Below are 25,554 nucleotides of genomic sequence, written 5' to 3'. Positions count from 1 at the left end.
GTCACCATGATGATGGTCTGTAATGACCGAAAACGAGCGGCCGTACAAATATGGCCTGATACGGTCATATTGGATATGGCCCATAGTGCTCTGTGTTTCTTTATGGCTGCATTTCTGTTCTCCTTAACTGTTATTGTTTTCCCTTTGTTTCCATATATCTGTTGCCTTCGTTTATTCATATACCAAGGTATCTATGTTCTTGTACGCGAGGTATTTCCTGGCCCTGTATTGACACTCTCTGTTCACCGTTTTTATTTAATTTCATAACACCTCATTATTTAACGCTAAATTTCAGACCTAAATTCTGGCCATGCTGTCCGCAGATATGAGCCAGACGTTGCGTATCACTTTCCTTCTTAGCCAGCAACACAATGTAGTCCGCATAAAACAAAAAAGGAAGCTGCTGCTCCACTACTGTAGCACCCTGTTCGTATGAAACTAAACCCGATATTACTTCCCTCATCCTCACCATGTACATTTTAAACGGCAGTGAGGATAAAGGGCACAATTGCCATAGTTCCTTGTTGATATCAACTTTCCCCTCGCTCCTCATGCCTTCCCATTCAACGAAAACGGTATTTTCGAGGTCAATATCTCTCAAAAGCTGTGTACAATCGTTGTCTAAGCCTTCCCCTTATAGAAAATCTCACGATATGTTGCCGTCTACGTTGTCATACGGTCCTGTAATGTCTAAAAAGTCACATTTAACGGTCTGCTTTCTGCTTTTCATATTTCAATACACTCAGTAAGAACAAATAAATTATCATCCAGATGCCTACCAATTCTGAAGCCATTCTCATGTTCTCCCAATCTGCCATAGTTCTTCCCCCATGCTTGTAGCTTTAATTCAATCGTCTGCATAGCTAACCTGTATATTATCTATGTAATGGTCAACAATTTATATGAGCGAATTCTATATTTTTCCCCTTACCTTTATAAATTATATTATTTCTACTTCGTCGCCAATTGTCTGGTATTCGTCTTTTTTTAAAGGTTTTTTTCTACTGCTTTCAACATAGCTTCCTTACATCTTGGCTCCAGTTCATTAATCAGCCTAACGGCTGGGAACCTCGTCTAGACTTGTGGCTGTGCATTTCGTAATTTTCTCTTCTGCTTTATTCCAGTTGAAATTTGTCAGCACCAGCTCCTTTTCCATCTGGTTCTCTTTCATGGTCTTCCTTTCTTCAAATATAACGTCACCTTTTCCTTGGAAAGGTTCGGCTGTTATTGTTAGGATGGAATTTAATGCCGCATCCACATCCAGTTTATTTCCATCTTCGTTTAGGATATGTTGTTGTATTGTTGTTGACTTTCTGCCTAATAATTTTATGCGGTTGCAAAGTATTCTAGGTGCGGCCTTCTTTTTATCACCTATTTCTGACAACCAACGTTCAATTTCACCTTTTATCTTTGCTTGAACCATTATTTGAAAAATATATTTTGTTCTCCCGGTATATTCCCATTTTCTTGCTACTTCACCCTGCGGCAACTGTGTGTGTGTTTTTTTTTTGCCTACTTGGGCTCTCTTGATGCTTTCTATCGTTCGTCAATTCAGCTAGTCGGTTTCCTTTTTTCTATCTAACGAGCGTGTCCGAACAGCCCATGCTCTGGTGGCGCCACCTCAAGGTTTTCGACATCAAGAGCGGCAGTCCTGAGTCCTCCCTGAATGCGCTACACAATATTATACTATACGATAATGCCGCGAGCTCATGGTTAGCAGCGCAAAATCATAGCCGCTAAGTCATCACGGTGGCACATGCCACAGATAAACATGTAGCATGATCATCATGACATCTTTATGTCCTGTCTTGCGCCAGTTGATTCCCACATGCGCATGCAAATTTCGTAATGTTATCACCCCGCGTAATTTTCCTTCCGTCCTCGATTGCGCTTCCTATCTCTTGGCACCCATTCTGTAACGATCCACTGGTTACCTGCCGTACGCCTTGTATGGCCCGTCCAGCTGAATTCTTTTCTCGTAATGTAAACTAGAATATCAGCTATCTCCATTTGTTCTCCGATCCACACGACTTTTTCTGTCTATTAATGTTGCGCCTCACGTTTATTGTTCCATCGATCTTCGTGCGGTTTTTGTTGTCGAGCTTCTTTGTTAAGCTCCATATGTTAGCACCTGTAAATGCGGTGATTGTGAACTTTTTTTTCAATAATGATAAGCTCCCAGTTTGGATTTGGTAATGCCTGTTGCATCCACTGCAACCCATTTGTATTCTTCAGTAAATTGCTGTCTCGTGGCGAAAGTCATTAAACATTTAGCATGAGAACAGATAAATATGTGCCCTACAATATGGTGACAGCGAAAACTTGCGATGAGTGTAGATATAATTGCTATCGCTACAAAAATAACATAGCAATATTTATGCTAATGGTAAGAGTGAGCATCAGTTGGTGCTTGGGCCACATAATGATATTCCTTTCTGACTTTATTCCAATCTCCTGGCAACGAATTTAATAACCGCCGACTCGAGAATCGGGCGGTGACTCACAGCAGTATTTCAACACCCAAATCAAACGCTCTCCTCATATATACTAGTACACTTTTGTTTGCATTAAACGAAAATAGCCTTGCCTGCCTTGACAGCTTCTTGTGATGAAATAGGCCGACAAGATGCGAGAAACGTGAACAAGTGGAAAGGGTAACGGTGGGTCCGGGCTAGAACAGTGAAAGTCGATAACTTGATGAGAAGGGCGGCGTCTGCAATTTATCCGCCTCCCATTGCTCAGCTTGGGGCAGCTGGTTGGCCATAGGGTCGCGACGCAACCCTCCGGATGCCGCTAGAACAGATCCTCGGCAGAAATGAGTTGCCAGAGTGTTCTCGTGCGTATATACCGAAAGGGCTCGACAGCATTATACTGCGACGCAAGAGTGTTTATTATAGGCGGAGGAATTCACTGTGCCCGGCCGATCTGCGTAGCCAGAGCCATTGGTAGGCTGGCATTTTTATTCTTTCGTAACGAGGCTATTTCCGGCTATTCAGAAATAGAAAATGTCGGGTTTGTTCAGCATGTTAAGGAATCTTAAGTGCGTGCATGCCACTTTGATGTGCAGAGTTCTCACGGCTTTGTGACATCGCATGATAGAGGCCAAGTGGGCCCAGCCCGAAAAATTTTGACCAATTGAGTAGGGATCATGGAGAAAAATGAGTAGAACACTGAAAAATTTTGTTTCTGTTGTTTCGCCTAATCATACATGATCGGTGTGTACACGTCATATGAGATGGGGAATTATCGTGGTTTCTGTGATGTAACGTCACAGACAAGCAAAGAGGGGGCGGCAGAAATGAAATTAGAAGAATTTGAATAGCTTGACGTTCTAGCGCCCCTGGTTTCGGCACGGAAGACAGCACCAAAAGACAGACGAGTAAATGCGCCCATGTAGCTCAGTGAATGGCGCACCTGGTAAGGTCCGTAGGGGCCCCGCTTGCCCCACATGCTGGAAAGGCGGTTCCAGTCGGACGAGGCGCGCTTGCCCCACATGCCGGACAGGGCGTTCCAGTCGCCGCCAGCCTGCGGCTCGGCCAGGGCGCCCAGCAGCGAGCCGAGCACCAGCAGCGCCAGCATCCACACGCCGGCGACGCTGCTGCTGCTGCTTGTGGCCATCCTGCGAGGGGCACTGCTCAGTGCGGGGCAGCGACCATTGCAGCCAGCGGTATAACGCGAGACAGGAAGCAACAAAATGTGTTCACAGAATAGTGTAGTTGAGCATCAGCGGATGGTCAGCATTTTAAAGCGATCATCCTACTTGGAGCAATATATCCTTTTCTTCGTAAATATTTTGCTATGATGTATTGAAGGGGAAAGAACAAAATATTCGCAGAACTGCAAGTGTCTTAACTAACTCTTTAACTTATTCCTTGAAAAGCAAGTGACATTAAAGCACCACGAAAGCGGTGAGTATAATCGCCGAAATATGACCTGCGGTTAATGCGCGTCGGTTATTGTAACCACACGACTCATCCAAGGTTCCAGCGTATTTGGAGGTGCCCGCGTTCTTTCCTGAAAGAGCTACCCAATTCGGGTCGAAATTCAGGCAAAACAGGGGTAACACGGGAGATGTTCTCGTTTTGTTCATGGCCAATTCGCGCCGAGCGATAAAGTTTAACATTTGTTAGGCCGTGAAAAGCAGTCACCGGATACGGGGTTGCATGAGTTTGGTCAAGCTGCGATAGAGGAGATTTTTCTCATGCTACTGTTTTTCGCTTGTCAGTTGATTGCATCAAGCGAAAATAAAATTTCAATTAGATTTCTCTCTTTTTTTGTTTACTTAAATACCCCCAGACATGGGTCTTACATACCGGGCGGGATTACAACTATAGTTAAAACAATATTAGTTAAGGAGAGAAATCGCTGACCCTGCTTGGGTGAAGTAGATGAACTGGTGATGGCAGCGATGGCATAAGGAATGCAGTTCCAGTCTACAAGTACGCTCGAAATAAAAAAAAGGAAGACTTGGGGCACGCGGCACTTAATGTGATATTGATCGCGTGGAGAAGTGCATGGCGCGAGGCTGAGGGCACTGTAAAAAAAATTATTTTAAGCAATGATAGGCTGGCGGTGCGACGGTAATACGAGAGTTGACAAACGGGAGCCTGTTTAAGGAATGACACGGTCATATCAAAATAATATGCTGAATTTGATGAATTATGATGTTTTACGTACCTAAACCACGCTTTCATTGTGAGGCACGCCATAGTGGGGGTTTTAGGAATAATTTGGACTTCTTGGGGTTCTTTAACGCCCACAGAAATCTAAGTACACGGGTTTTTTCGTATTTCGGCATGCCACCGAAATGCTGCCGCCGTGGCCGGGATCGATCCCGCGAACTTGCGCCTAACAGCCCAACACCATAGCCACTAATCAACCACGGCGGCTAAGAATATCCTCAGTGAATGAACCTAGTAGTGCGATTCTGTACGGCTTCAAGGGTGCTAGTGGGGTAAATTTTATGCGTGCTCCAGATGGGAGAAACGTATTCAACTTTAGATTTACCTGGGGAGGAGCTTTTTGTCACTGACATTTACAAACCTAGATTATTGTTAGCGAGCTTTATAATGCAATTTACATGTAAACACGAGTCAATACCGTGAGAAAAAGTGATATCTAGATATTTGAAGAATCCATCTTAACACAGGATGCATCTTGAATTGAGAATTATTTAGAAGCACGCGTTGATTAGTTACCTGGTGAAAGGCTCTTGCGAAATCGAGGAAAATTGCGTTAGTCTGTGTGTTAGTTCGAAGTTTGAATGTAAATCATGACGAAAGATGGCCTACTGTATTTCACAATTCAGTCCCTTATGGAAACCATGCTGTGATGAATGGACGAAACCGTTTGAGTGGAAAAAGCTTTTTAATTGAGAAAAAATGATATGTTCCATGATTTTTCAAGTGTCTGTTGTTATGTAAATTGCGCGGTCATTTCGTGGTGAATCTCTATTCCCTGATGTATAGACAGGAACGACATTGCTCACTTTCCATTCAATCCGTAGGTTACCTATGGTTAACGACTCGGTAACAGCAAGAATTTAAAAAAAAGCCGTAATGATTTTGGTGTTTTTATGAGTTTTGAAATGATTTTTCAGGGCCAGCAGACGACTAGTTCTTGACATTTTCTATTACGCTGCTGATACCTTTTAATGAAAAGATAATGACAGGTATTTATGACATGGCAATAGCAGACATGTTTGGAAAGGGCGTATCAGATTCTATGCTGAAAACGTCGTGTCAAACACGATAGACTGTCAATGTCTGATAAAGGAGCAGTCATTTTGAATATCAGTTTCAATACTGATAGTACAAGATGTCCGGGGAATTAGTGATGCGACAAAATTTTTATAGGTTAATAGCCACCATGTGATGAGGGTTGTTCTGAGAAAATCAGTGTTTATGCGTGCGCACAGCATCCACGTAGGCACGCTCAGCCTCGTAGCCTCGTAGGCCTGGGGCCGGGACATGGTTTAATTTTTGCGGGTCGAAAAAAAAAAACAAGCTTTCTTTTTGCTCTCAACAGTTTTAAGTGTTTTGTTAAACGATTGGTGATGTCGGTTGGCATGAAAGTAATACTTCGAAACAAATTAAATTCCGACGTTTTTGAGCCAAAACGATGATGTGATTATAAAGCGTGCCGTAGTGAGGGACTCCGGATTAATTTTGTTGTGCACGCGACGTCACAAAACTGCCAAAACTGACCTCGTGAAAGTGACGTGCACGCATCAAAGATGCATTAATGTGCCGATCAAAACTGAACTTATTGCAGAATAGCCGTAGACTGTCTCCGTTCCGAGATCAATACAATATGGCTGCACACCGATCGCTCTGGCACTTGCTACTCGGAGCTGCCGGGTAGAACGGATTTATTTGCGCGTAATAAAAACATTTGCATGCAAGATAGCATTGTCGAGCCCTTTGAGCACTTACAGGACATTGCTCGGCCGAACATTCTGCGTTAAGGATCCGTTTTAGCTGCACTTTTACCCTTACGTTGCACGCCGCCGCGAGTTTTGACCAGCAACCGCAGGCTAAGTAATGGGAAGCGGACCAATCATGAATGCCGGCACCACCCTCTACATCCAGTGATCTATTTTCACTGCGCAAGATCGGCTCCACCGAAACCCTCTCCACTTTAGCGTGCTGCTCGCCTTTTGTCAGCCAGTTAGATAAGACAAGCCACTCAATGTACGCAGTGTTATTCGTTTTCAAAGCAAACGAGAGTCACCTTCTCTAAACGAGGAGACCGTTTGATTGGGCTGGTCAGACAATGCTGCGGGTCACCGTCCGATGCTTGCGTTGGTGATTACGCAAATTTGACATCAGGAGATTGGAACAAACACAGATTGGAATAGTCTTAGGTTAAAGGTCCCTAGTTGTTTTCCAGAGTGCGAATGAAAACTTGATACTTGATTGGAATACTTCATAAACGTTGTGTAGATCTTTATTCAGTGCAGCATATCGAAAAATATAGTGGAGTCGCATGTTACGACTAAAGGTGAAGGCGGCGTGAATTACTTCATGATGACTAAATTTGCGGAGGTAGTTAATGGTAGACAAGATTTCTTGTATTAGTGGTTAGTATAAATTTAAAAGATTCTGAGAAGCCTGGGTTATGCGTGTTGGGCTTGTCACGAACTGCGTTAAGTTAAGGTTAAAGCGAACGTCAAGGAAGTATTTAGCACCTGCTTGTTTTGACGTAATTGTCCAAAAGACCAGTCGACCTTTGGATAATTGAAATTTCGGAAAGGCATGATCCATGAATTACCCTCCTTTTAGTCGCCTGCATCAGGATATCGTTCAAAAGAAAAATCGGTATGGCTGTTAAAGGGGCCTTGACAACCGAGTTGCCTATTCCAACCGATATCGCCGCCACTTCCTCTCTAAGCACGAAAATATTTTTTACGTTGAAACGTTGAAAGACCTAGAGAACGTTGAAAAACTTTGAAAGGTAGCACTTGTCCGTGTTCGTTGCCTTCTCGTCCTTGTCTGCGCTGCGCATTTTGTTATTTGTAAGCATTATGAAGGAACTGGCCTAGCAGGAAGCCTTATTGAACTACGTTTGTAACGACTTGACTGAAATGACAAAAAGAAAAGAAGACATGGTTTTGAGAAACGTGCAGCTATGCATCCAAAATTCTTATGTGATAGTTCACAGGAGCATCATAAATTATCTTATGCATAAATGTGAAAAATTCCTGCGAGGTGCTTTAGGTTGCGGCGCATTAAGCTTAGAAATTGGTAACGTTTTCGTTTTTTCGAATAAAACTGAAAATATAGATTGTGGTGCTTTACGTGCCAGAACCGTTGTATCATTATGACGCACGCTGTAGTGGGGGACTCTGGAATAATTTCCACCTCTTGTGTTCTTTAATGTTACTATTACGTAATTTGTGTTTCACGATAGATCGGCAGTCTTGTATCTATCATATTATAGTCCCATTGTGTCTTGTTGTTTTCTTATAATGCAGTTAGTTGTGCTGCGGTTATAAACTTGTTGCTTTGTAACTATTTGTATCTCTCTTAATGTTTAGGCTATCTTGAAAAAAAGTGTTTTTTTTCATATATATTGTATGTCATTAGCTTTTTTTTCAATTTTTTATTACCTCTACTTCTTTACTTTTAAATGTGTACCTTATACCATGATGGTGTCTGAGGTGTTTGTTTTATTTTTTTACGCTTTATCGTTACCGCTCCGAAATTTATTCCGTGGCTTTGAAGAAGCACATAAAGAAACAAAGCTTGCTCACAGTCCTTCAATATATACATCCACAGGATGAAAAATAAACATTGATTGAATAATTGACTGGCTGATTACCTTGTTTAAGGCAGGTTTTCCCCGATTGTTCTAGCTTTTTTATGGTAATGCAATCACTTTGGTACTGCTGTCTTTGTTTATATAGACACGCACCAATATAACCACGGTTTTTAGTTGGCCTCATGTCGTGCTGCTTGCACGTTCACGGACTTTTCCTTCTTCTAAAGAAGATGCGGTACTCGTAAATATTGCCCACCAGAAAGAATCTATCTTTACTTGCCGAATAACCAAACTTATAAAAAAGAAGCATTACGTGCGCCCCGATGGCGGTATCGAACGTCTTATCTCTGTATAGTTCTTTGAGATTATCGCCGCGTGGCACAGTCGCGCCCGAGCCAGCATAGATGAATGCGCCTTAGGCCTTAGCCTAATAGCCCTCGCCTAATAACGCGGAAACTGACACACGTTTCAGCTATCTCGATGTATTTAAACGAAGGTTAGCTGTACGTAGATTCCAACAAGCTGCGTTGCAACTTATGTTGGCTTTCGGCACGTTGCCTCGTGTTTACACCGGTTACTCGCCATTTCAGTGGACGTCGTTGCTGTCTCCATCATGTTTTTCCTCTTAAAAGGAAAAAGCAAAATATCTTCTAGTTCGTTCATCGTTTTCAGCCCAGGCTATGAAAAAAAAAACTACATTATGGGGTTTTACGTGTCAAACCTCTATACGATTGTGAGGCACACCGTAAATTTAGACCACTCGGGGTTCTTTAACGTGCACCTAAATATAAGTACACGGATGTTCTTGCCCTCATCCAAATATGGCCGCCATAGCCGGGATTCGATCCCGCGACCGCGTGCTTAGCAGCCCAATACCACAGCCACTAAGCAACCGCGGCGGGTAGACCAGGCTATAAGCGTCCCTAGGAAAGTGAGCCTGAGGGCAGCCGTTCTCACAGTGATGGATTGAAGGTTTCTCGTGCACTACAGCGTTTCTTTCAGCCACACTATTGAATATAAAAGCAGGACTCTTATGTTCTGGCAGATTTGCAGCTAGATACGTAGGCGGGGTAAAGTATTTGTAACCCACAATTATACAATCTTCATATTATTGATGACTGGCGCAAGTAGTTAAGATAATTGCAGCGCTTGTGCTCACCGTGTGAAAATGCATTGAAACCATTCATCCAGCCCATAGACCCTAGTTAGGTTAGGTATTACTGCATCCTGAGGAAGCATTAATAATATCGCGTGGCTTTGACAAGAGCCCTTCGGTTCTCATGAAGAACGTTCAATGCTACCGTAAAAATAACAGGGAACGCTAAGAGTATTCAAGAAAACCTGAAGAAGCTTGCGTACAGCATTCTTTATTTTGAAGCGCCACATGCTTGAAGTAGCATCTTAGCAATGTTGCCTTTCCTTTGGACCGAGGCCAAGTTGTACCCCCCCCCCCCAAAAAAAAAGAAATAAAACTCTCAACTGCTTGCATGGTTTGGATCTGACACGTTCAACGGTCTTCGATGTTCAACTTCATTCACCCCAATTTTCGCGCTGATCATGAGCACATTTTTCTCTTACTCTGTTTGCAGCCATTTCTCTTCCCCAATGCTGAGTTACCAGGTCACGACTTTGATTCAGGCCGTCTTCTCTGCTTTCCTTATACGATAAATGCCTTCCTTTGCTTTCCTTGTTATTTTCTGTGACGCTGGCTTTTCTTATAAAAACACGCATACTGTCTGATGGAGCACGGTTAATTCTGATGCCCGTGTATTCAAGAGCAAAGTCTCAGAGGCTTTAGGATTAATGCCGCGGTAGATCGCACATGTACATCGCGCGGTCGCGGTAATTATGGATAGGCGTAACCTTTCGACAGTCGACAGCGCAAACGGCCAAGAAGAGCATGGTCAGAGGCCTCGATCGGTAATTGGCATGAGATCAGTGACAGCGCGAACGAGGGATCACTCATTTTCGATGCTGTTCGTGCCGCCTACTTTCTGCGTTTATTGAACCCCACCTATTTGATAAAAGAAAGAAAATACGGACATTTCGCCTATTAGAAATGGGACCAAGGAATGTTTACAAAAATTAGCAGTGTGCTGATTTGTTCAGTGCCTCGATCGATGGTAATTAGTGGACGCAGATTAAATGGCGTCTATGGCCCAATGAGACCATAAATAATATCTCGCCGTCCGGCCCTGCGAAAGTGCATGTCCAGTGAAGCTGTTGAAAACCACCACTACAAGAGCTGAGGGCGGATGCAATGCTTTATTACTTTAGAGTAATGCTAATAGGAGCGTAGAGGTGGCGTAGAGGTAGAACACCCGCCTCGCGTGCAAGATGTCCGTGGTTCGAATCCCGGTGCCGCGCAATTTTCCACCGGATTAAAAGAAATCCGCGTGTTGATAAAATTGCATAAACAGGCCTGGAGTGTGGCCTGATCCCGGTGACCAGAACCGGTAACTCTCACCCTCACCAGAGCAGGATTGGCTACCCTGGTAGTACTTGGCCACAACCTCCTATATGAATACAACAATCAAACCCCGGCCCTCAGTCCCCAGCAGCTGCGCAGGAACTGACCACGCGGCGGTCAGACCTGCGAAGCAGCAGAGGGTGCTAAGAATCCCTGGCTCCAGACAGCCCGCCATTGGAATATGAACCTGGCAACGTTTAACGCTAGAACGTTATCTACTGACGCGAGTCTAGCAGTACTATTGGAGGAATTAGAGGGCAGTAAATGGGATATAATAGGGCTCAGTGAAGTTCGAAGGCCAAAAGAAGCATATACAGTGCTAAAAAGCGGGCACGTCCTGTGCTACCGGGGCTTAGCGGAGAGACGAGAACTAGGAGTCGCATTCCTGGTTAATAAGAATATAGCTGGTAACATACAGGAATTCTATAGCATTAACGAGAGGGTGGCAGGTGTTGTTGTGAAACTTAATAAGAGGTACAAAATGAAGGTTGTACAGGTCTACGCCCCTACATCCAGTCATGATGACCAGGAAGTCTAAAGCTTCTATGAAGACGTGGAATCGGCGATGGGTAAAGTCAAAACAAAATAAACCATAGTGATGGGCGACCTGAATGCCAAAGTAGAAGGTAGGCAAGAAGCAGGCTGGAGACAAGGCAGTGGGGGAATATGGCATAAGCACTAGGAATAGCAGGGGAGAGTTATTGGTAGAGCTTGCGGAACAGAATAATATGCGGATAATCAATACCTTCTTCCGCAAGCGGGATAGCCGAAAGTAGACTTGGAGGAGCCCGAATGGCGAGAGTAAAAATGAAATGGACTTCATACTCTGCGCTAACCATGGTATCATACAAGATGTGGACGTGCTCAGCAAGGTGCGCTGCTGTGACCATAGGATGGTAAGAACTCGAATTAGCCTCGACCTGAGGAGGGAACGGAAGAAACTAGTACATAAGAAGCCGATCAATGAGTTAGAGCTAAGAGGGAAAATAGAGGAGTTCCAGATCAAGCTACAGAACAGGTATGCGGTTTTAACTCAGGAAGAGGACCATAGTGTTGAAGCAGTGAACGACAATCTTGTGGGCATCATTAAGGAGTGCGCAATAGAAGTTGGTGGTAACTCCGTTAGACAGTATACCAGTAAGCTATCGCAGGAGACTAAAGATCTGACCAAGAAACGCCAATGTATGAAAGCCTCTAACCCTACAGCTACAATAGAACTGGCGGACTTTTCGAAGTTAATCAACAAGCGTAAGACAGCAGACATAAGGAAGTATAATATGAATAGAATTGAACATGCTCTCAGGAACGGAGGAAGCCTAAAAGCAGTGAAGAAGAAACTAGGAATTGGCAAGAATCAGATGTATGCGTTAAGAGACAAAGCCGGCAATATTATTACCAATATGGATGAGATAGTTCATGTGGCTGAGGAGTTCTATAGATATTTACGCAGTACTAGTGGCACCCACGACGATAATAGAAGAGATAATAGTCTAGAAGAATTCGAAATCCCACAGGTAACGCCGGAAGAAGTAAAGAAAGGCATGGGAGCTATGCAAAGGGGGAAGGCAGCTGGGGAGGACCAGGTAATAGCAGATTTGTTGAAGGATGGTGGGCAGATTGTTCTAGAGAAACTGGCCACTCTGTGTACGCAATGCCTCATGACTACGAGTATACCGGAATCTTGGAAAAACGCTAACATAATCCTAATCCATCAGAAAGGGGACGCCAAAGACTTGAAAAATTATAGACCGATCAGCTTGCTATCCGTTGCCTACAAAGTATTTACTAAGGTAATTGCAAATAGAATCAGGAACACCTTAGACTTCCGTCAACCAAAGGACTAGGCAGGATTCCGTAAAGGCTACTCAAAAATAGACCATATTCACACTATCAATGAGGCGATAAAAAAATGTGCGGAATATAACCAACCTTTATATATAGCTTTCATTGATTACGAGAAAGCGTTTGATATACTCGATACCTCAGCAGTCATGGAGGCATTGCGGAATCAGGGTGTAGACGAGCCGTATATAAAAATACTGAAAAATATCTATAGCGGCTCCACAGCCACCGTAGTCCTCCATAAAGAAAGCAACGAAATTCCAATAAGGAAAGGCGTCAGACAGGGAGATACGATCTCACCAATGCTATTCACAGCGTGTTTACAGGAGGTATGCCGAGACCTGGATTGGGAAGAATTGGGGATAAGAGTTAATGAAGAATACCTTAGTAACTTGCGATTCGCTGATGATATTGCCTTGCTCAGTAACTCAGGGGACCAACTGCAATGCATGCTCACTGACCTGGAGAGGCAAAGCCGGAGGGTGGGCCTAAAAATTAATCTGCAGAAAACTAAAGTAATGTTTAACTGTCTCGCAAGAGAACAGCGGTTTACGATAGGTGGTGAGGCACTGGAAGTGGTAAGGGAATATATCTACTTAGGACAGGTGGTGACTGCGGATCCGGATCATGAGAATGAAATAATCAGAAGAATAAGAATGGGCGGGGGTGCGTTTGGCAGGCATTCTCATATCATGAACAGCAGGTTACCATTATCCCTCAAGAGAAAAGTTTATAACAGCTGTGTCTTACCAGTACTCACGTACGGGGCAGAAACTTGGAGGCTTACGAAAAGGGTTCTGCTTAAATTGAGGACGACGCAACGAGCTATGGAAAGAAGAATGATAGGTGTAACGTTAAGGGATAAGAAAAGAGCAGATTGCGTGAGGGAACAAACGCGAGTCAATGATATCTTAGTTGAAATCAAGAAAAAGAAATAGGGGGCATGAGCAGGACACGTAGTGAGGAGGGATGATAACCGATGGTCATTAAGAGTTACAGAATGGATTCCAAGGGAAGGGAAGCGTAGCAGAGGGCGGCAGAAAGTTAGGTGGGCGGATGGGATTAGGAAGTTTGCAGGGACAGTTCATTCAGCCTGGTTACGCCCACTGCAGGGCAAAGGCCTCTCCCATACTTCTCCAACAACCCCGGTCATGTACTAATTGTGGCCATGCCGTCTATCTATCTATCTATCTATCTATCTAGCCGACCTAATGACCCAAGCCCAAGCCCCTGCGTATGTGCTCGTAGTAGTCATGACAATTCGTCGTCGTCATTCCAGCATCATCACGTGACTCTGGCCATGATGCCTTCCATGCCAACTCAGTAGTTGTCTAATAGTGTAGTCCAAAAGGTAGGTCGTGAGACCCTCGTGGTCGTTGCATTGTCATTCAAGCTTTCTCATCCGACTCTTGCCATACCGTCATTGCCACGCTTGTCGCTGTTACACAGTCGTTATGCATTAATCTTCATACCACTGCCGTTAAGTCGTCGCGGTCGTTCCACAGTCATCAGATTCGTCGTTCGACTGTAGTCATGACGTATTCGCCATGCAATCGCCGTCACAGTCATCGTTTCACTATTGCCGTGAAGCCGTCGTTGTCACGTATTATTTTATTATCTTTATCACATGAGAAATGTAAACCCAATCGTAACTATTTATTCTTCGTTATTCTCTTTTTAATTATGCTGTCGTCATTCAGTCGCGATACTCGGCCGCCATTTTCAAGCTATAGTCTTCGTCGCAAATCAATCGCAGTCGCAAATCAATCGCTTGTAAACATCCGTTGCCTTACTGTCGTCTTCCTCCCATCATTGACGTGACATGGCTGCCATTCCAGTTTCGTAATCTGATGCTTGTCATGCCGTCGTCATCCCGCATTCTAGGCCGACTCTGTGGCTCAAGTTGCTTAATATCTTGGACCACTGTGATTCTAGTCGTGATGCCATCGTGGTCATTTTGTCATCGTCATTCCAGTTTTGCCTTGTAACTTTCTTCATGCCGTTGTAAAGCATTCCAAGCGCCATCAGGAGCCCAAAACAGGCGGCTAGTTTTGACCACTAGGTATGTGTTCTTGGTCGTGATGCCAGGGTGGTCATTGCATCGTCGTCATGCAAGCTTTGCCATCTGATTCTCATTATGCTGTCGTCATCACGTTATTGACACGTGTACTTGTTTGTCTTTATCGGGCGAAACATTTCACCGCCTGAGAAATGTTATCGTACAGCGCACGACACGCCTGCATGTATCGGAAGTTTCTGGAATGTTATCTATGCTTTCATCCGCTGTCTGTGACGGAACCTTATACAATCTGATCGCATGTGTACGCGACGCGAATAATGTAGAACGTTGCAGAAGGCACGCGGGTCCCAGCGATTACTCTGGAAAATTCGACGACTGATGTATAAAAGCGGACACGCTTGACCCGCCGAACAGATTTTCGACGATCGCCGACCGTGTTCGCAGCTATCGTTGTGCTATAAGCGTAGCCTGTTTTTGTGGGCACAGGTTCACCCAATAAAAGTTAGTTTTGTTTTTCACAGTATTGCTTCTGTGTTCTTCAACGTCACTACCACGTGACATCTGGTGGAGGTGCTTTTCATTCATGTACCGGACGCCTCCGACAAGACGTGATCCAAGCCCGGACCGCAAAGAGAACACCAACGTAGTCCCGGACCATTGAGCAAGCCGCCGTCTTCAACAGCTTCCCCCGGAGCACGGATTTCTACCTGAGAAGACCAAGAAGATTGTGGCCAAGGCAAGCCCAATGGCAGCCCCAGCGTCCCCCATCGTGCTGCAGCAGCCCAGGGAGCCAGCTACGTTCCGCGGTTCAACATTCGAGGACCCGGAAACCTGGCTTGAGACGTATGAGAGGGTCGCTTCATTTAACAGCTGGAACAGCGATGACAAAGTGCGACATGTCTTCTTCGCATTGGAAGACGCTGCCAGGACGTGGTTCGAGAACTGAGAAGCCACCTTAACGACTTGGGACCTTTTCCGAAGCGGCTTCCTGATGCGTGTTGTAAAGGAGGAACTTTTCGCCGGAATGGTACGAAGCCCACCGAAGACCGCCGACGAGTTTCTTCGCGAGGCCACAAGCATCGAGGGGAAATGCGGAACCGGCAATTCAACCGCCACACGAATTCGACAAACTACGCTGGGGCTCAGTCACTGGCCACCGAAGACCTGCGCGAGACTATCCGAGTGGTCGTGCGGGAAGAACGACAGAAGCTGTTGCCTTCATAACAGCCTCAAGTGGCTTCGACTGCCGACGCCGTACGTGAGGAGCTCCAACAACAACTCGGAATAGGCCCTGAATCGCCACAGCCTCAGCCGCAAGCGATGACATACGCCGCTGTAGCCCGCCGTCACGCTCCCATTCCGCGCCCAGGGCAGAGCCCAATGACGACGCAGTTCCGTCGTCCACCACCACCCCCGCCGCCAACACGCCAAGCCGTCACCTCACGCGCCGTTCCAAGGAAGAGTGACATTTGGCGCGCCTCTGACAACCGTCCGCTTTGCTATCACTGCGGAGAAGCCCGGCAGATGTACCGCCGATGCCCATACCGGGAGATGGGACTCCGAGGGTTCGCCGTTAACGCGCCGCGACCACAGATTGGCGAACGACCTCGCGATATCGCCAACTACCTCGCCGCCACTCATTGGAGCCCTCGACGACCGTCCCGTTCGCCGTCACCACGCCGCTACCTGTCGCCGCAACGACGATCATACTCTAGCCCAGCCCGGGGCCGGTCCGTCAGCCCATATCCGGATAACTAAAAGCAGCAACCGATGAAGGTGGGGTTGCTGTTCGTCGAACTGACGAAGATCCTCCGCCGCCGACGAAGACGACGAAGAGACCACCTCGACGACATAATAGCGACACGCCGCCGTCCCGACGAAGTCAGGAAGCCAAGACTACGCCGACGAAAGACGACTTGACGACGCGACGTTCCAACTTCAGTTCAATACGACGCAGCCGTGATCCTACGCCAAGACGCCAGACAAAGAACCACCGACCTCGACGTGCTTCTCGACGGCCACGCAGTTACCGCGTTAGTGGACGTAGGGGCTGATTACTCTGTCATGAGTGCACACATCGCCGCCCAGTTGAAGAAATTTAAGACTACATGGGAAGGCCCTAAAATTCGGACAGCTGGAGGACACCTCATCACGCCGACTGGAATCTACACGGCAAGAATTACCAATCACGACCGGACTTACCCTGCCACCTTCGTTATCCTCCAACAGTGTTCACGAGACGTCATTCTTCGCATGGACTTCCTGAACCAACACGGCGCAATCATCGACCTGAGGTCGAAGTCAATAACGCTGTGGGAAGATCAAGCGACACCGCCGGAGAGCCTTCCTGGTTACCGCGCCTTGAGTGTGCTCGAAGATCAAGTCAGCATCCCGTCTCGCTCCAGCATTGTTATTTCGGTCGGCACCGAAACACCTGCTGACGTAGAAGGCGTCATTTAAGGCGACAAACGTCTACTGCTCGATCGCGAAATTTGCGTTGCAAGAGCAATCGGTCGACTGCACGGAGAAAGCACGAAAGTGTGGCTGAAAAACTACAGCCAGGAGTTCAAGGACATCAGCAAAGACAGGACGATCGCATACATCGAGGAAATTCTGGAAGCCAGCAATGCGTTTGTCCTTTAGGATTCTGCCGCATCTACCCCGACGACCGTAGTTCCCGAACTAGACGTCGACATAAGTCCAAGTCTCCCCATGATTAAGCAACAACAGCTCAAAAGTTTACTTCGACGATACAAAGACTGCTTTTCGTCGTCATAAAGAATTCGACAAACGCCAGTCGCAAAGCATCGCGTAATAATCGAAGAGTGTGTTCGAGCACTCCGCCAGAGCCCTTATCGAGTTTCTACGCGAGAACGTGAGGCTATAAAACGCCAACTCGACCAAATGCTACGCGACGATATCATCCAGCCGTCAAAAAGCCCGTGGACATCTCCTCTAGTCTTGGTGATGAAAAAGGACGGAACCCTAGATTTCTGCGTCGATTATCCTCGTCCGAACAAGATCACGGAGAAAGACGTATACCCAGTCCCAGGAATAGACGACGCATTGGATCGGCTGTGCAACGCTAAATACTTCTCGTCGATGGACCTCAAGTCAGGCTATTGGCAAATAGAAGTCGACGAACGAGATCGCGAAAAGACCGCCTTCATCACCCCAGACGGCCTTTACGAGTTCAAGGTTATGCCATTCGAACTGTGCTCGGCGCCTGCGACGTTCCAGCGCGTTATGGACACGGTTTTAGCAGGATTTAAGTGGCAGACCTGTCTCGTATACTTGGATGACGTCGTCGTCTTCGCCGGAAATTTCGACAATCACCTTAGGCGGCTTGCAACAGTACTAGAGGACATCAGGTCATCATGGCTTACTCTGAAGCCGGAGAAGCGCCGCTTCGCTTACGAGGAGCTTCTCTTTCTAGGCCAATTCATCAGCAAATCTGGAGTCTGCCCCGACCCGCACAGGATAGCTGCCATCGCAAAGTTCCCGCAGCCCATCGACAAGAAGGCAGTGCGTAGATCCCTTGGCATGTGTGCCTACTAGAGGCGCTTTGTCAAGGACTTTTCACGCATCGTGGAGCCGCTAACACATCTAAGCAAATGTGATGACGAGTTCAAGTGAGAAACGCAACAGGCCGATGCATTTCAAGAACTCAAACGACGCATGCAGTCGCCGCCGGTACTTGCACACTTCGACGGGGACGCCGATACCGAAATCAGCAGTCACGCCAGAAGCCTAGGCCTCGGTGCCGTCCTAGTCCAGAGGAAAGACGGACTTGAACGGGTGATAGTTTATGCTATCCGGTCGCTGTCAAAAGCGGAAGCCAATTATTCTACGACTGAAAAGGAATGCCTCGTCATCATTTGGGCTACAGCAAAATTCCGCCCTTACCAATATGGGAGGCCATTCAAATTGGTCAGCCACCATTACGTGTTGTGTTGGCTGGCTAAATTAAAGGACCCTTCAGGACGGCTGGCGCGGTGGTGCCTCAGACCACAAGAATACGACATCGCTGTAACCTGCAAGTCCGGACGAAAACACTCAGATACCGAATGCCTATCACGCGCCTCCATTGACCCGCCGCCGCAAGACGACGAGGATGACGACGCCTTCCTTGGAATAATAAGCGCGGAAGACTTCGCTGAGCAGCAACGAGCGGACCCGGAGCTAAAAGGCCTCGTCGATTATTTGGAAGGCCACACCGACGTTGTCCCTAGGGCACTGAAGCGCGGATTGTCTTCGTTCACGCTTCAAAGCAACCTACTCGTGAAGAAGAACTTCTCACCAGTCCGCGCTAACTACCTTCTTGTTGTTCCCTCGGCGCTGCGTCCAGAAGTACTGTACGCCCTACATGACGATCAGACCGCTGGGCACCTCGGTTTCTCCCAGACGCTATGGGGGATACAAGAAAGGTATTACTAGCCACGCCTAACCGCCGATGTCGCCCGTTACGTCAAGACATGTCGAGACTGTCAGCGACGCAAGACACCACCGACAAGGCCAGCGGGATTACTGCTGCCGATCAAGCCTCCATACCGACCTTTTCAGCAGATCGGGACGCACTTGCTGGTACCGTTTCCGACATCAACTTCCATAAATAAGTGGATCGTCGTGGCGACGGACTATCTCACCCGCTTCGCTGAAACTAAAGCTCTACCGAAAGGCAGCGCAGTCGAAGTGGCGAAATTTTTCGTCGAGAACATCCTGCTCCGACATGGTGCTCCAGAAGTCTTCATCACCGACGGAGGACCGGCTTTTACAGCAGAGCTCACCCAAGCCATTCTGCAATAAAGCCAAACAAGCCACAGGAGGACAACTGCCTACCAACCGCAGATGAATGGTCTCACGGAGCGCCTGAACAAGACCCTCGCCGATATGCTAGCAATGTCCGTCGACGTCGAACACAAGACCTGGGATGCCGTCCTGCCGTACGTAACATTTGATTACAACACGGCGGTGGAAGAAACAACACACATCACGCCGGTTAAGCTGGTTTACGGCAGGAACCCGACGACGACGCTCAACGCTATGCTGCCGCACGTCACTGACGAAGAGAATCTTGACGTCGCTACCTATCTCCAGCGCGCCGAAGAAGCCCGACACCACGCCCGCCTACGGATCAAGAAGAAGCAGCGTACCGACAGCCGACACTACAACCTCCGACGACGCTTCGTCGAGTACCAGCCCGGCGACCGTGTTTGGGTATGGACCCCGATACGCCGACGAGGACTGAGTGAGAAACTGTTGCGACGCTATTTCGTCCCTACAAGGTCATCCCACGTATTGGCGCACTGAACTATGAGGTCGCGCCAGACGGCATTTCCCACTCACAACGGCGCCGCGCACGATCTGAAGTGGTCCACGTGGTGCGTCTTAAACCCTTTTTCGGACGCTGACAAACTTTATTTTAACGCGACAGCGTTAAGGAGCTCGTGTCGCAGAAAACTTGGTGTCGGCGTCAGTGGCGTTGGCCATGAGCGATAAATCCCAGAAGGCCCTTCATAAATAAAAAATAAACATGTTGCAAGATGGGATGGTGGGAATGAAACCAGGGTCTCTGGAGTGTGAGACGGAAACGCTACCACTCAGCCACGAGTTCGTTGCTTCAAAATGGGACAAAATTGTCTCTAGTGGATGTGGGGTTGCCTTAGAAACGTGCCGTAGAAAGTTATACTGCGGTGTGTATCGGTAATTAGGACCATGTAACTTACAAAAGTCGCAGTTTCACTAGTAGCGAAGTGCGTTTCCGCTACAATTTTTCTGCGCTCTGCGCACACGCAGAGCTATCTTGCGGCAAACGCAGGAGACCCCCTCCTGGCAATGTGCGGTGCTGCCCTGACACGCGGCGCGCCACTCGCCCCATGATCGCATCCACCTTCATGGCGCATCGCGGCCCGGCTATCTGTGCCGATCGGGACGTGTGGCTGGCGTAGCGCGTTTGGTAGGCGGTGCGAGCGGGGTGCGATAACGCTATCGCGTTCCACTCATGAAGGCGAAGCTTAAGCGTCCTCCAATTTTTGTTGTTTTATTTGCTACGAGTGCTTTCCTTTATTACTTTCGTTTGGTTGCAGCATCGGGTCGGTGCTTTTTAAGAAGGGGGTATTGACACGTGTACTTGTTTGCCTTTATCAGGCGACACGTTTCACCGCCTAACAAATGTTATCGTACAGCGCAGGACGCGCCTGCATGTATCGGAAGTTTCTGGAATGTTATCGATGCTTCCATCCACTGTCTGTGACGGAACCTTGTGTAATCTGATCGCATGTGTGCGCGACGCGAATAATGCAGAAATTTGTAGAAGGCTTAAATGATATTGCGCGACAAAAAAAAAAACGACACGGACGTGAGAGAAGACCACACACGAAGCGCAAACTTTCAACTAAGTTTATTGTGCCACTGCGTCGATTTTATACATGGGAGGCAGTGTAGACCGCGCATGCGCTTACCAGAAAATGAAGTGCGAATTCATGTAACGTAGTTACGAGTCATGTGATGCCGCGTCCAAGAAACTCAATTCTGTTTCTGTGAGAGCCAGAGATGGGAAGCTAACACACTTATCACCAAATTTCGCGATCATCTGCGCTTCACATATTTCACGGTTGAGCTGGGTGCTGCCACGGGATACAATCGTACATTGATGCTCAAGAGGTTTGCATCCATGATCGCGACAGTGGATCGCCAAGAAACCACCAGAGCCGTTTTATACATTGTTGCTGTGCTCGCGGAGCCGATCATTGAGGCAACGGCCAGTTTGTTCGATATATTTCTTCCCACATGAAAGCGAGAGGTTGTACACCACCCGGTGGATACACTCGACAAACTTTTTGCGGTGATGCTTTCTGCACTTATCGGAAGGGACGCCATTTGGATCCGTCAGCCTGCAAAACCTGCCGAACTTGTTGGGAGCAGAAAAAACAACTCTTACATTCGCCCTTTGGGCCATCTTTTTCAAGTTATGGGATATACCGTGCATGTAAGGAATGACACTTACTTTAGGGCGTATGCCGGGAGGGGCATCGGCAACTGACTTCTGCGTGCTGGATCGCGCTTCTCTTAAAATGCGTTCCGCGACAGACACTAGCACCACCCTAGGATATCCAGCCAAGGACAAATGTAGACTTAGCTTTTCAAAGCTTACGTCCACTACGTGACAGCAAGACTGAGACATTGCCCTGTGCCACTGTTTCCCTCATTGCCGCTATCGTTTGCAAAGCACGGACGCTCTCCTATTGTTTACGCATGAAGAACCTCCCTCCGGACTTGGTTTCCCTGTTCGGAGGCTTTCTTCCTTCAGCGGGACACTCCACAAGAATCTCCAAGATATTGCGTTCCGAGTGGAACCACCAACCGCGACTCTACAGGCAGTACCTTTCAGTGCAACTTCAGAGCGGTGGTGGGCGCATCACAACTAATGGTCTGCATCGCGAGTACTTTCGGCTGGCGGACCAGACAACTGAATTCCTATGGCAGCAACAACTACGTAGACTCCGAGAACAGCAGCCACAAAAGAAGCGGTTGGCCCCGCAGAACCTCGTCCATATGCCAGAGTCTGTTGCTTTGCCTGAAAAGATTCAAGAGGTCCTATCTCTCGGGCCGAAGTTTGCCGTCCAAACCGAAAGGCCCCCCAGAGAACTTCTGTCCTACGTTCGAGATGTCTCAAGGCTTGTCCCAGATAACGAGGTAGGCCGTATCGTATCGGAAGGTGTCAATGTACTACAAAGGGTGCAAGCAACCGAAGGTGGGGCTTTCGGTGAATCGGGTGGCCTCTTCAGTCGTTGACAATTGGCTGTGTGTAATTCCTGCAGATAAAGAAGACACTTTTGCTGTGTTAGGTGCTGAAGACTTTAACGACAATGCTCTAGAAGCCATCAGTGCCACGTTTACCTGTCATAGGGAGGTGTCGCTGGCCAAGGTAAAGGCTGTGGCAAAGCGCATGTGCAAGAGACTTAATCTGCAAAAATTAACCATGGCCTTTGAAAACAGCAAACGAGATTATCTACAAGTTTTCTTCAGTGCCAAAACGCATAAACCCGGTGTTCCGTTACGGGTTATTGTGTAAGAAATTGATACTTGGCAAAAGCCGTTCGGGGTGTTTTTTACAACAAAAGTTGGGCCTTCTGCCTGTCAGCGACCCTTTCCTCGTTAAGAGCTCAGATACTGTGATTGATTTTTTGAAATCACTTTCTGACCGTGGTCTTCAGGCGTTTTCTACTGATGTAAAAGATCTTTATTATTCCTTGCCGCATAGAAGCGTACTGTCCTGTGTTGAGCAATGTATTGATAAGTATGGTGCTGTTTCCTTCCAGAATGAGGCCGGCATGTCTTGCAGTCAAATTTTAGAACTTTTACAGATTTATCTTAATTCCACCTGTATCACTTCGAATAACCAATGTTTTTTTGCAGAAGAGCGGAGTTTGTATTGGCTCTTGCATTGCTCCCATTCTTAGTGACTTGCTTTTATCCTGTTTAGACTGTGACATTTCATCACAAGTGCAAGACACTCCAGTTTTTAAGATATTTAGATACATTGATGACTTTTTAATTTTCATTGACCGCTCTTCTGATGACTTCATTCTGGAAGCTAAGAAAGCGTTAGAAACGTTTCAGAAGTGCTTAGTCCCCCTTCAAACCACTCATGAGATGCCGGTCTTTTCGTTTCCTTGATCTTCGCCTGAGCTTTCAGGACAGCCACACGTGTTGGTCGTATGAGCCGCGAGCCAACAAGCCACTTCTGCCGTATACGTCCGCACATTCTAAGCTTGTTAAGCGGGCCTTTATTAGTTTGTGCTTCAAGAATGCCCTTAGCAAGTCTTGCTATCATGTAGTGGACGTAAGCTTTGAAAAGCAAACTCTACGTTTGTCCTTGGCTGGATATCCTAGGGTGGTGGTCGCGGAACGCATTTTAAGAGAAGCGCGATCCAGAACGTATAAGTCAGTTGCCGATGCCCCTCCCGGCATAAGCCCTAAAGTAAGTGTCATTCCTTACATGCACGGCATATCCCATAAATTGAAAAATATGGCCCAATGGGCGAAAGTAAGAGTTGTTTTTTCTGCTCCCAACAAGCTCGGCAGGCTTTGCAGGCTGACGGATACAAATGCCGTCCCTTCCGATAAGTGCAGAAAGCATCACCGCAAAAAGTTTGTCGAGTGTATCCTGCGGTTGGTGTAAAACCTCCCGCTTTCATGTGGGAAGAAATATATCGGACGAACTAGGTGTTGCCTCAATGATCGGCTCCGCGAACACAGCAACAATATAAAAAACGGCTCTGGTGGTTTCCTGGCAATCCACTGTCGCGATCATGGATGCAAACCTCTTGAGGATCAATGCACGATTGTATCCCGTGGCAGCACCCAGCTCATCCGTGAAATATCTGAAGCGAAGATGATCGGGAAATTGGGTGATAAGTGTGTTAGCTTCCCGTCTCTGGCTCTCACAGAAAAAGGATTAAGTTTCTTGCACGCGGCATCACATGACTCGTAACTATGGTACATGAATTCGCACTTAATTGTCTTGTAAGCGCATGCGCGGTCTACACTGCCTCCCATGTATAAAATCGACGTAGTGGCATAATAAACTTAGTTGAAAGTTTGCGCTTCGTGTGTCGTCTTCTCTCACGTCCGTGTCGTTTTTTTGTCACGCAATAGCATTTAAGTAATGGATAACCAATTTGCCCGGAATGCTGCTCTCATAGTAGAAGGCACGCGGGTACCAGCGATTACTCTGGAACATTCTGCGACTGATGGGTAAAAGCGGACGCGATTGACCCGCCGATCAGATTTTCGACGATCGCCGACCGTGTTCGCCGCTATCGTTATGCTATAAGTGTAGCCTGTTTTTGTGGGCACAGGTTCGCCCTATAAAAGTTAGTTTTGCCTTTCACAGTATTGCTACTGCGTTCTTCAACGTCACCACCACGTGACAATATTGTCGTAACAAGGTCACCATGCATTAGTTCTCATTCCTTCATCGTAAGGACGTCGTGCTCGATTCGTTGTCATTACTCCGGCATCGTGGTTTGACTCTCGCCGTGCCATCGTCGTCATACAATCTTCCTGATACCGTCGTCGTCACGTTATCGTAAAAATACACTCGTCGGCAAGCTATTTACTAGCACCGTTGGCACGTCATCGACGTCATTGCTTCATCATCATACGCTCGTCGTGAGGCATCTGTTGTCATAACACCGTCGTGATACCATCATGAGCGTTCCCTGGTCGCCCTTTTATACATTCGCCATCGGAGTATCCCATGCCGTGGTCGTCACGCCATCGTCGTCCCACAGTTGTCCTCGTGCCGCCATCATCATGCCGCCTTCCTCGCTTCATCGACGCAATTCCTCCTTCGTTATTTTATCGTAATCATGCTATCGACACCGAACCTTGGTCTTGCTGTCACTGCGTCGCTCTCATGCACCCGCTCTCTTAGCGTCGTGTTGCTGCCGTCGTGGCCGTGCCATCGTCGTCAGTCCAGCTTCATCAAACAGCTGACGCCAAGCCATCCTTCACATAGGCTCGTCCCATTGTCCCGATACCATCGTCATCCCATCGTTGTGACCGCGTCATCATACAGTAGTCGTCATGCCATCGTGTTTATGGGTGACCATTGCAAGCTAGTGCCATAGCACAGTTGACCGATACCGGAAAAAATGTATGTGCGATGTAGATGAAGCAACGCAAGTCTCAGAAATAGCACTATAGATTTTATAGATTTTTTAAATAGATTTATAGATTTCATTAGATAACGTGACTCCAGGAACATAGTTTGTCGCTACTTTGCTTGAATGCTAATGGCACTACCGTCGACAGCCATCCTGATATCGGTTCCGCTGTAATTTTTGCATTGTTTTATATAGACGGAAAAGAAGAATTAAGCAGATAATGTAAGAAAGCACGAACGATAGAGATGTACTGATAAAATAGCAAACAGCAGGGATGCTAGCTGTAG

The 25,554-nt window shown here is 47.0% G+C and overlaps 2 protein-coding genes across 4 annotated transcripts in view; both read right to left on the bottom strand.

Annotated features, from left to right (window-relative positions):
• LOC142580140 (uncharacterized) overlaps positions 1-25,554 on the bottom strand; it is a 545,246-nt gene that overhangs the window by 101,138 nt on the left and 418,554 nt on the right. For all 3 annotated transcript variants that reach the window (XM_075690973.1, XM_075690972.1, XM_075690974.1), the window contains exon 3: positions 3,415-3,619. In XM_075690973.1, the coding sequence (XP_075547088.1) occupies positions 3,415-3,618 (204 nt within the window). In that variant the 5' untranslated portion in view covers position 3,619. The remainder of the gene's footprint in view (positions 1-3,414; positions 3,620-25,554) is intronic.
• Positions 1-25,554, bottom strand: part of LOC142578534 (uncharacterized) — a 150,352-nt gene that overhangs the window by 121,680 nt on the left and 3,118 nt on the right. The window lies entirely within an intron of this gene.

Source organism: Dermacentor variabilis, chromosome 4, assembly GCF_050947875.1.
Source record: "Dermacentor variabilis isolate Ectoservices chromosome 4, ASM5094787v1, whole genome shotgun sequence".
Classification (NCBI taxonomy): domain Eukaryota; kingdom Metazoa; phylum Arthropoda; class Arachnida; order Ixodida; family Ixodidae; genus Dermacentor; species Dermacentor variabilis.
The sequence above is the reverse complement of the archived record's forward strand: the minus strand, read 5'-3'. Positions and strand labels throughout refer to the sequence as shown.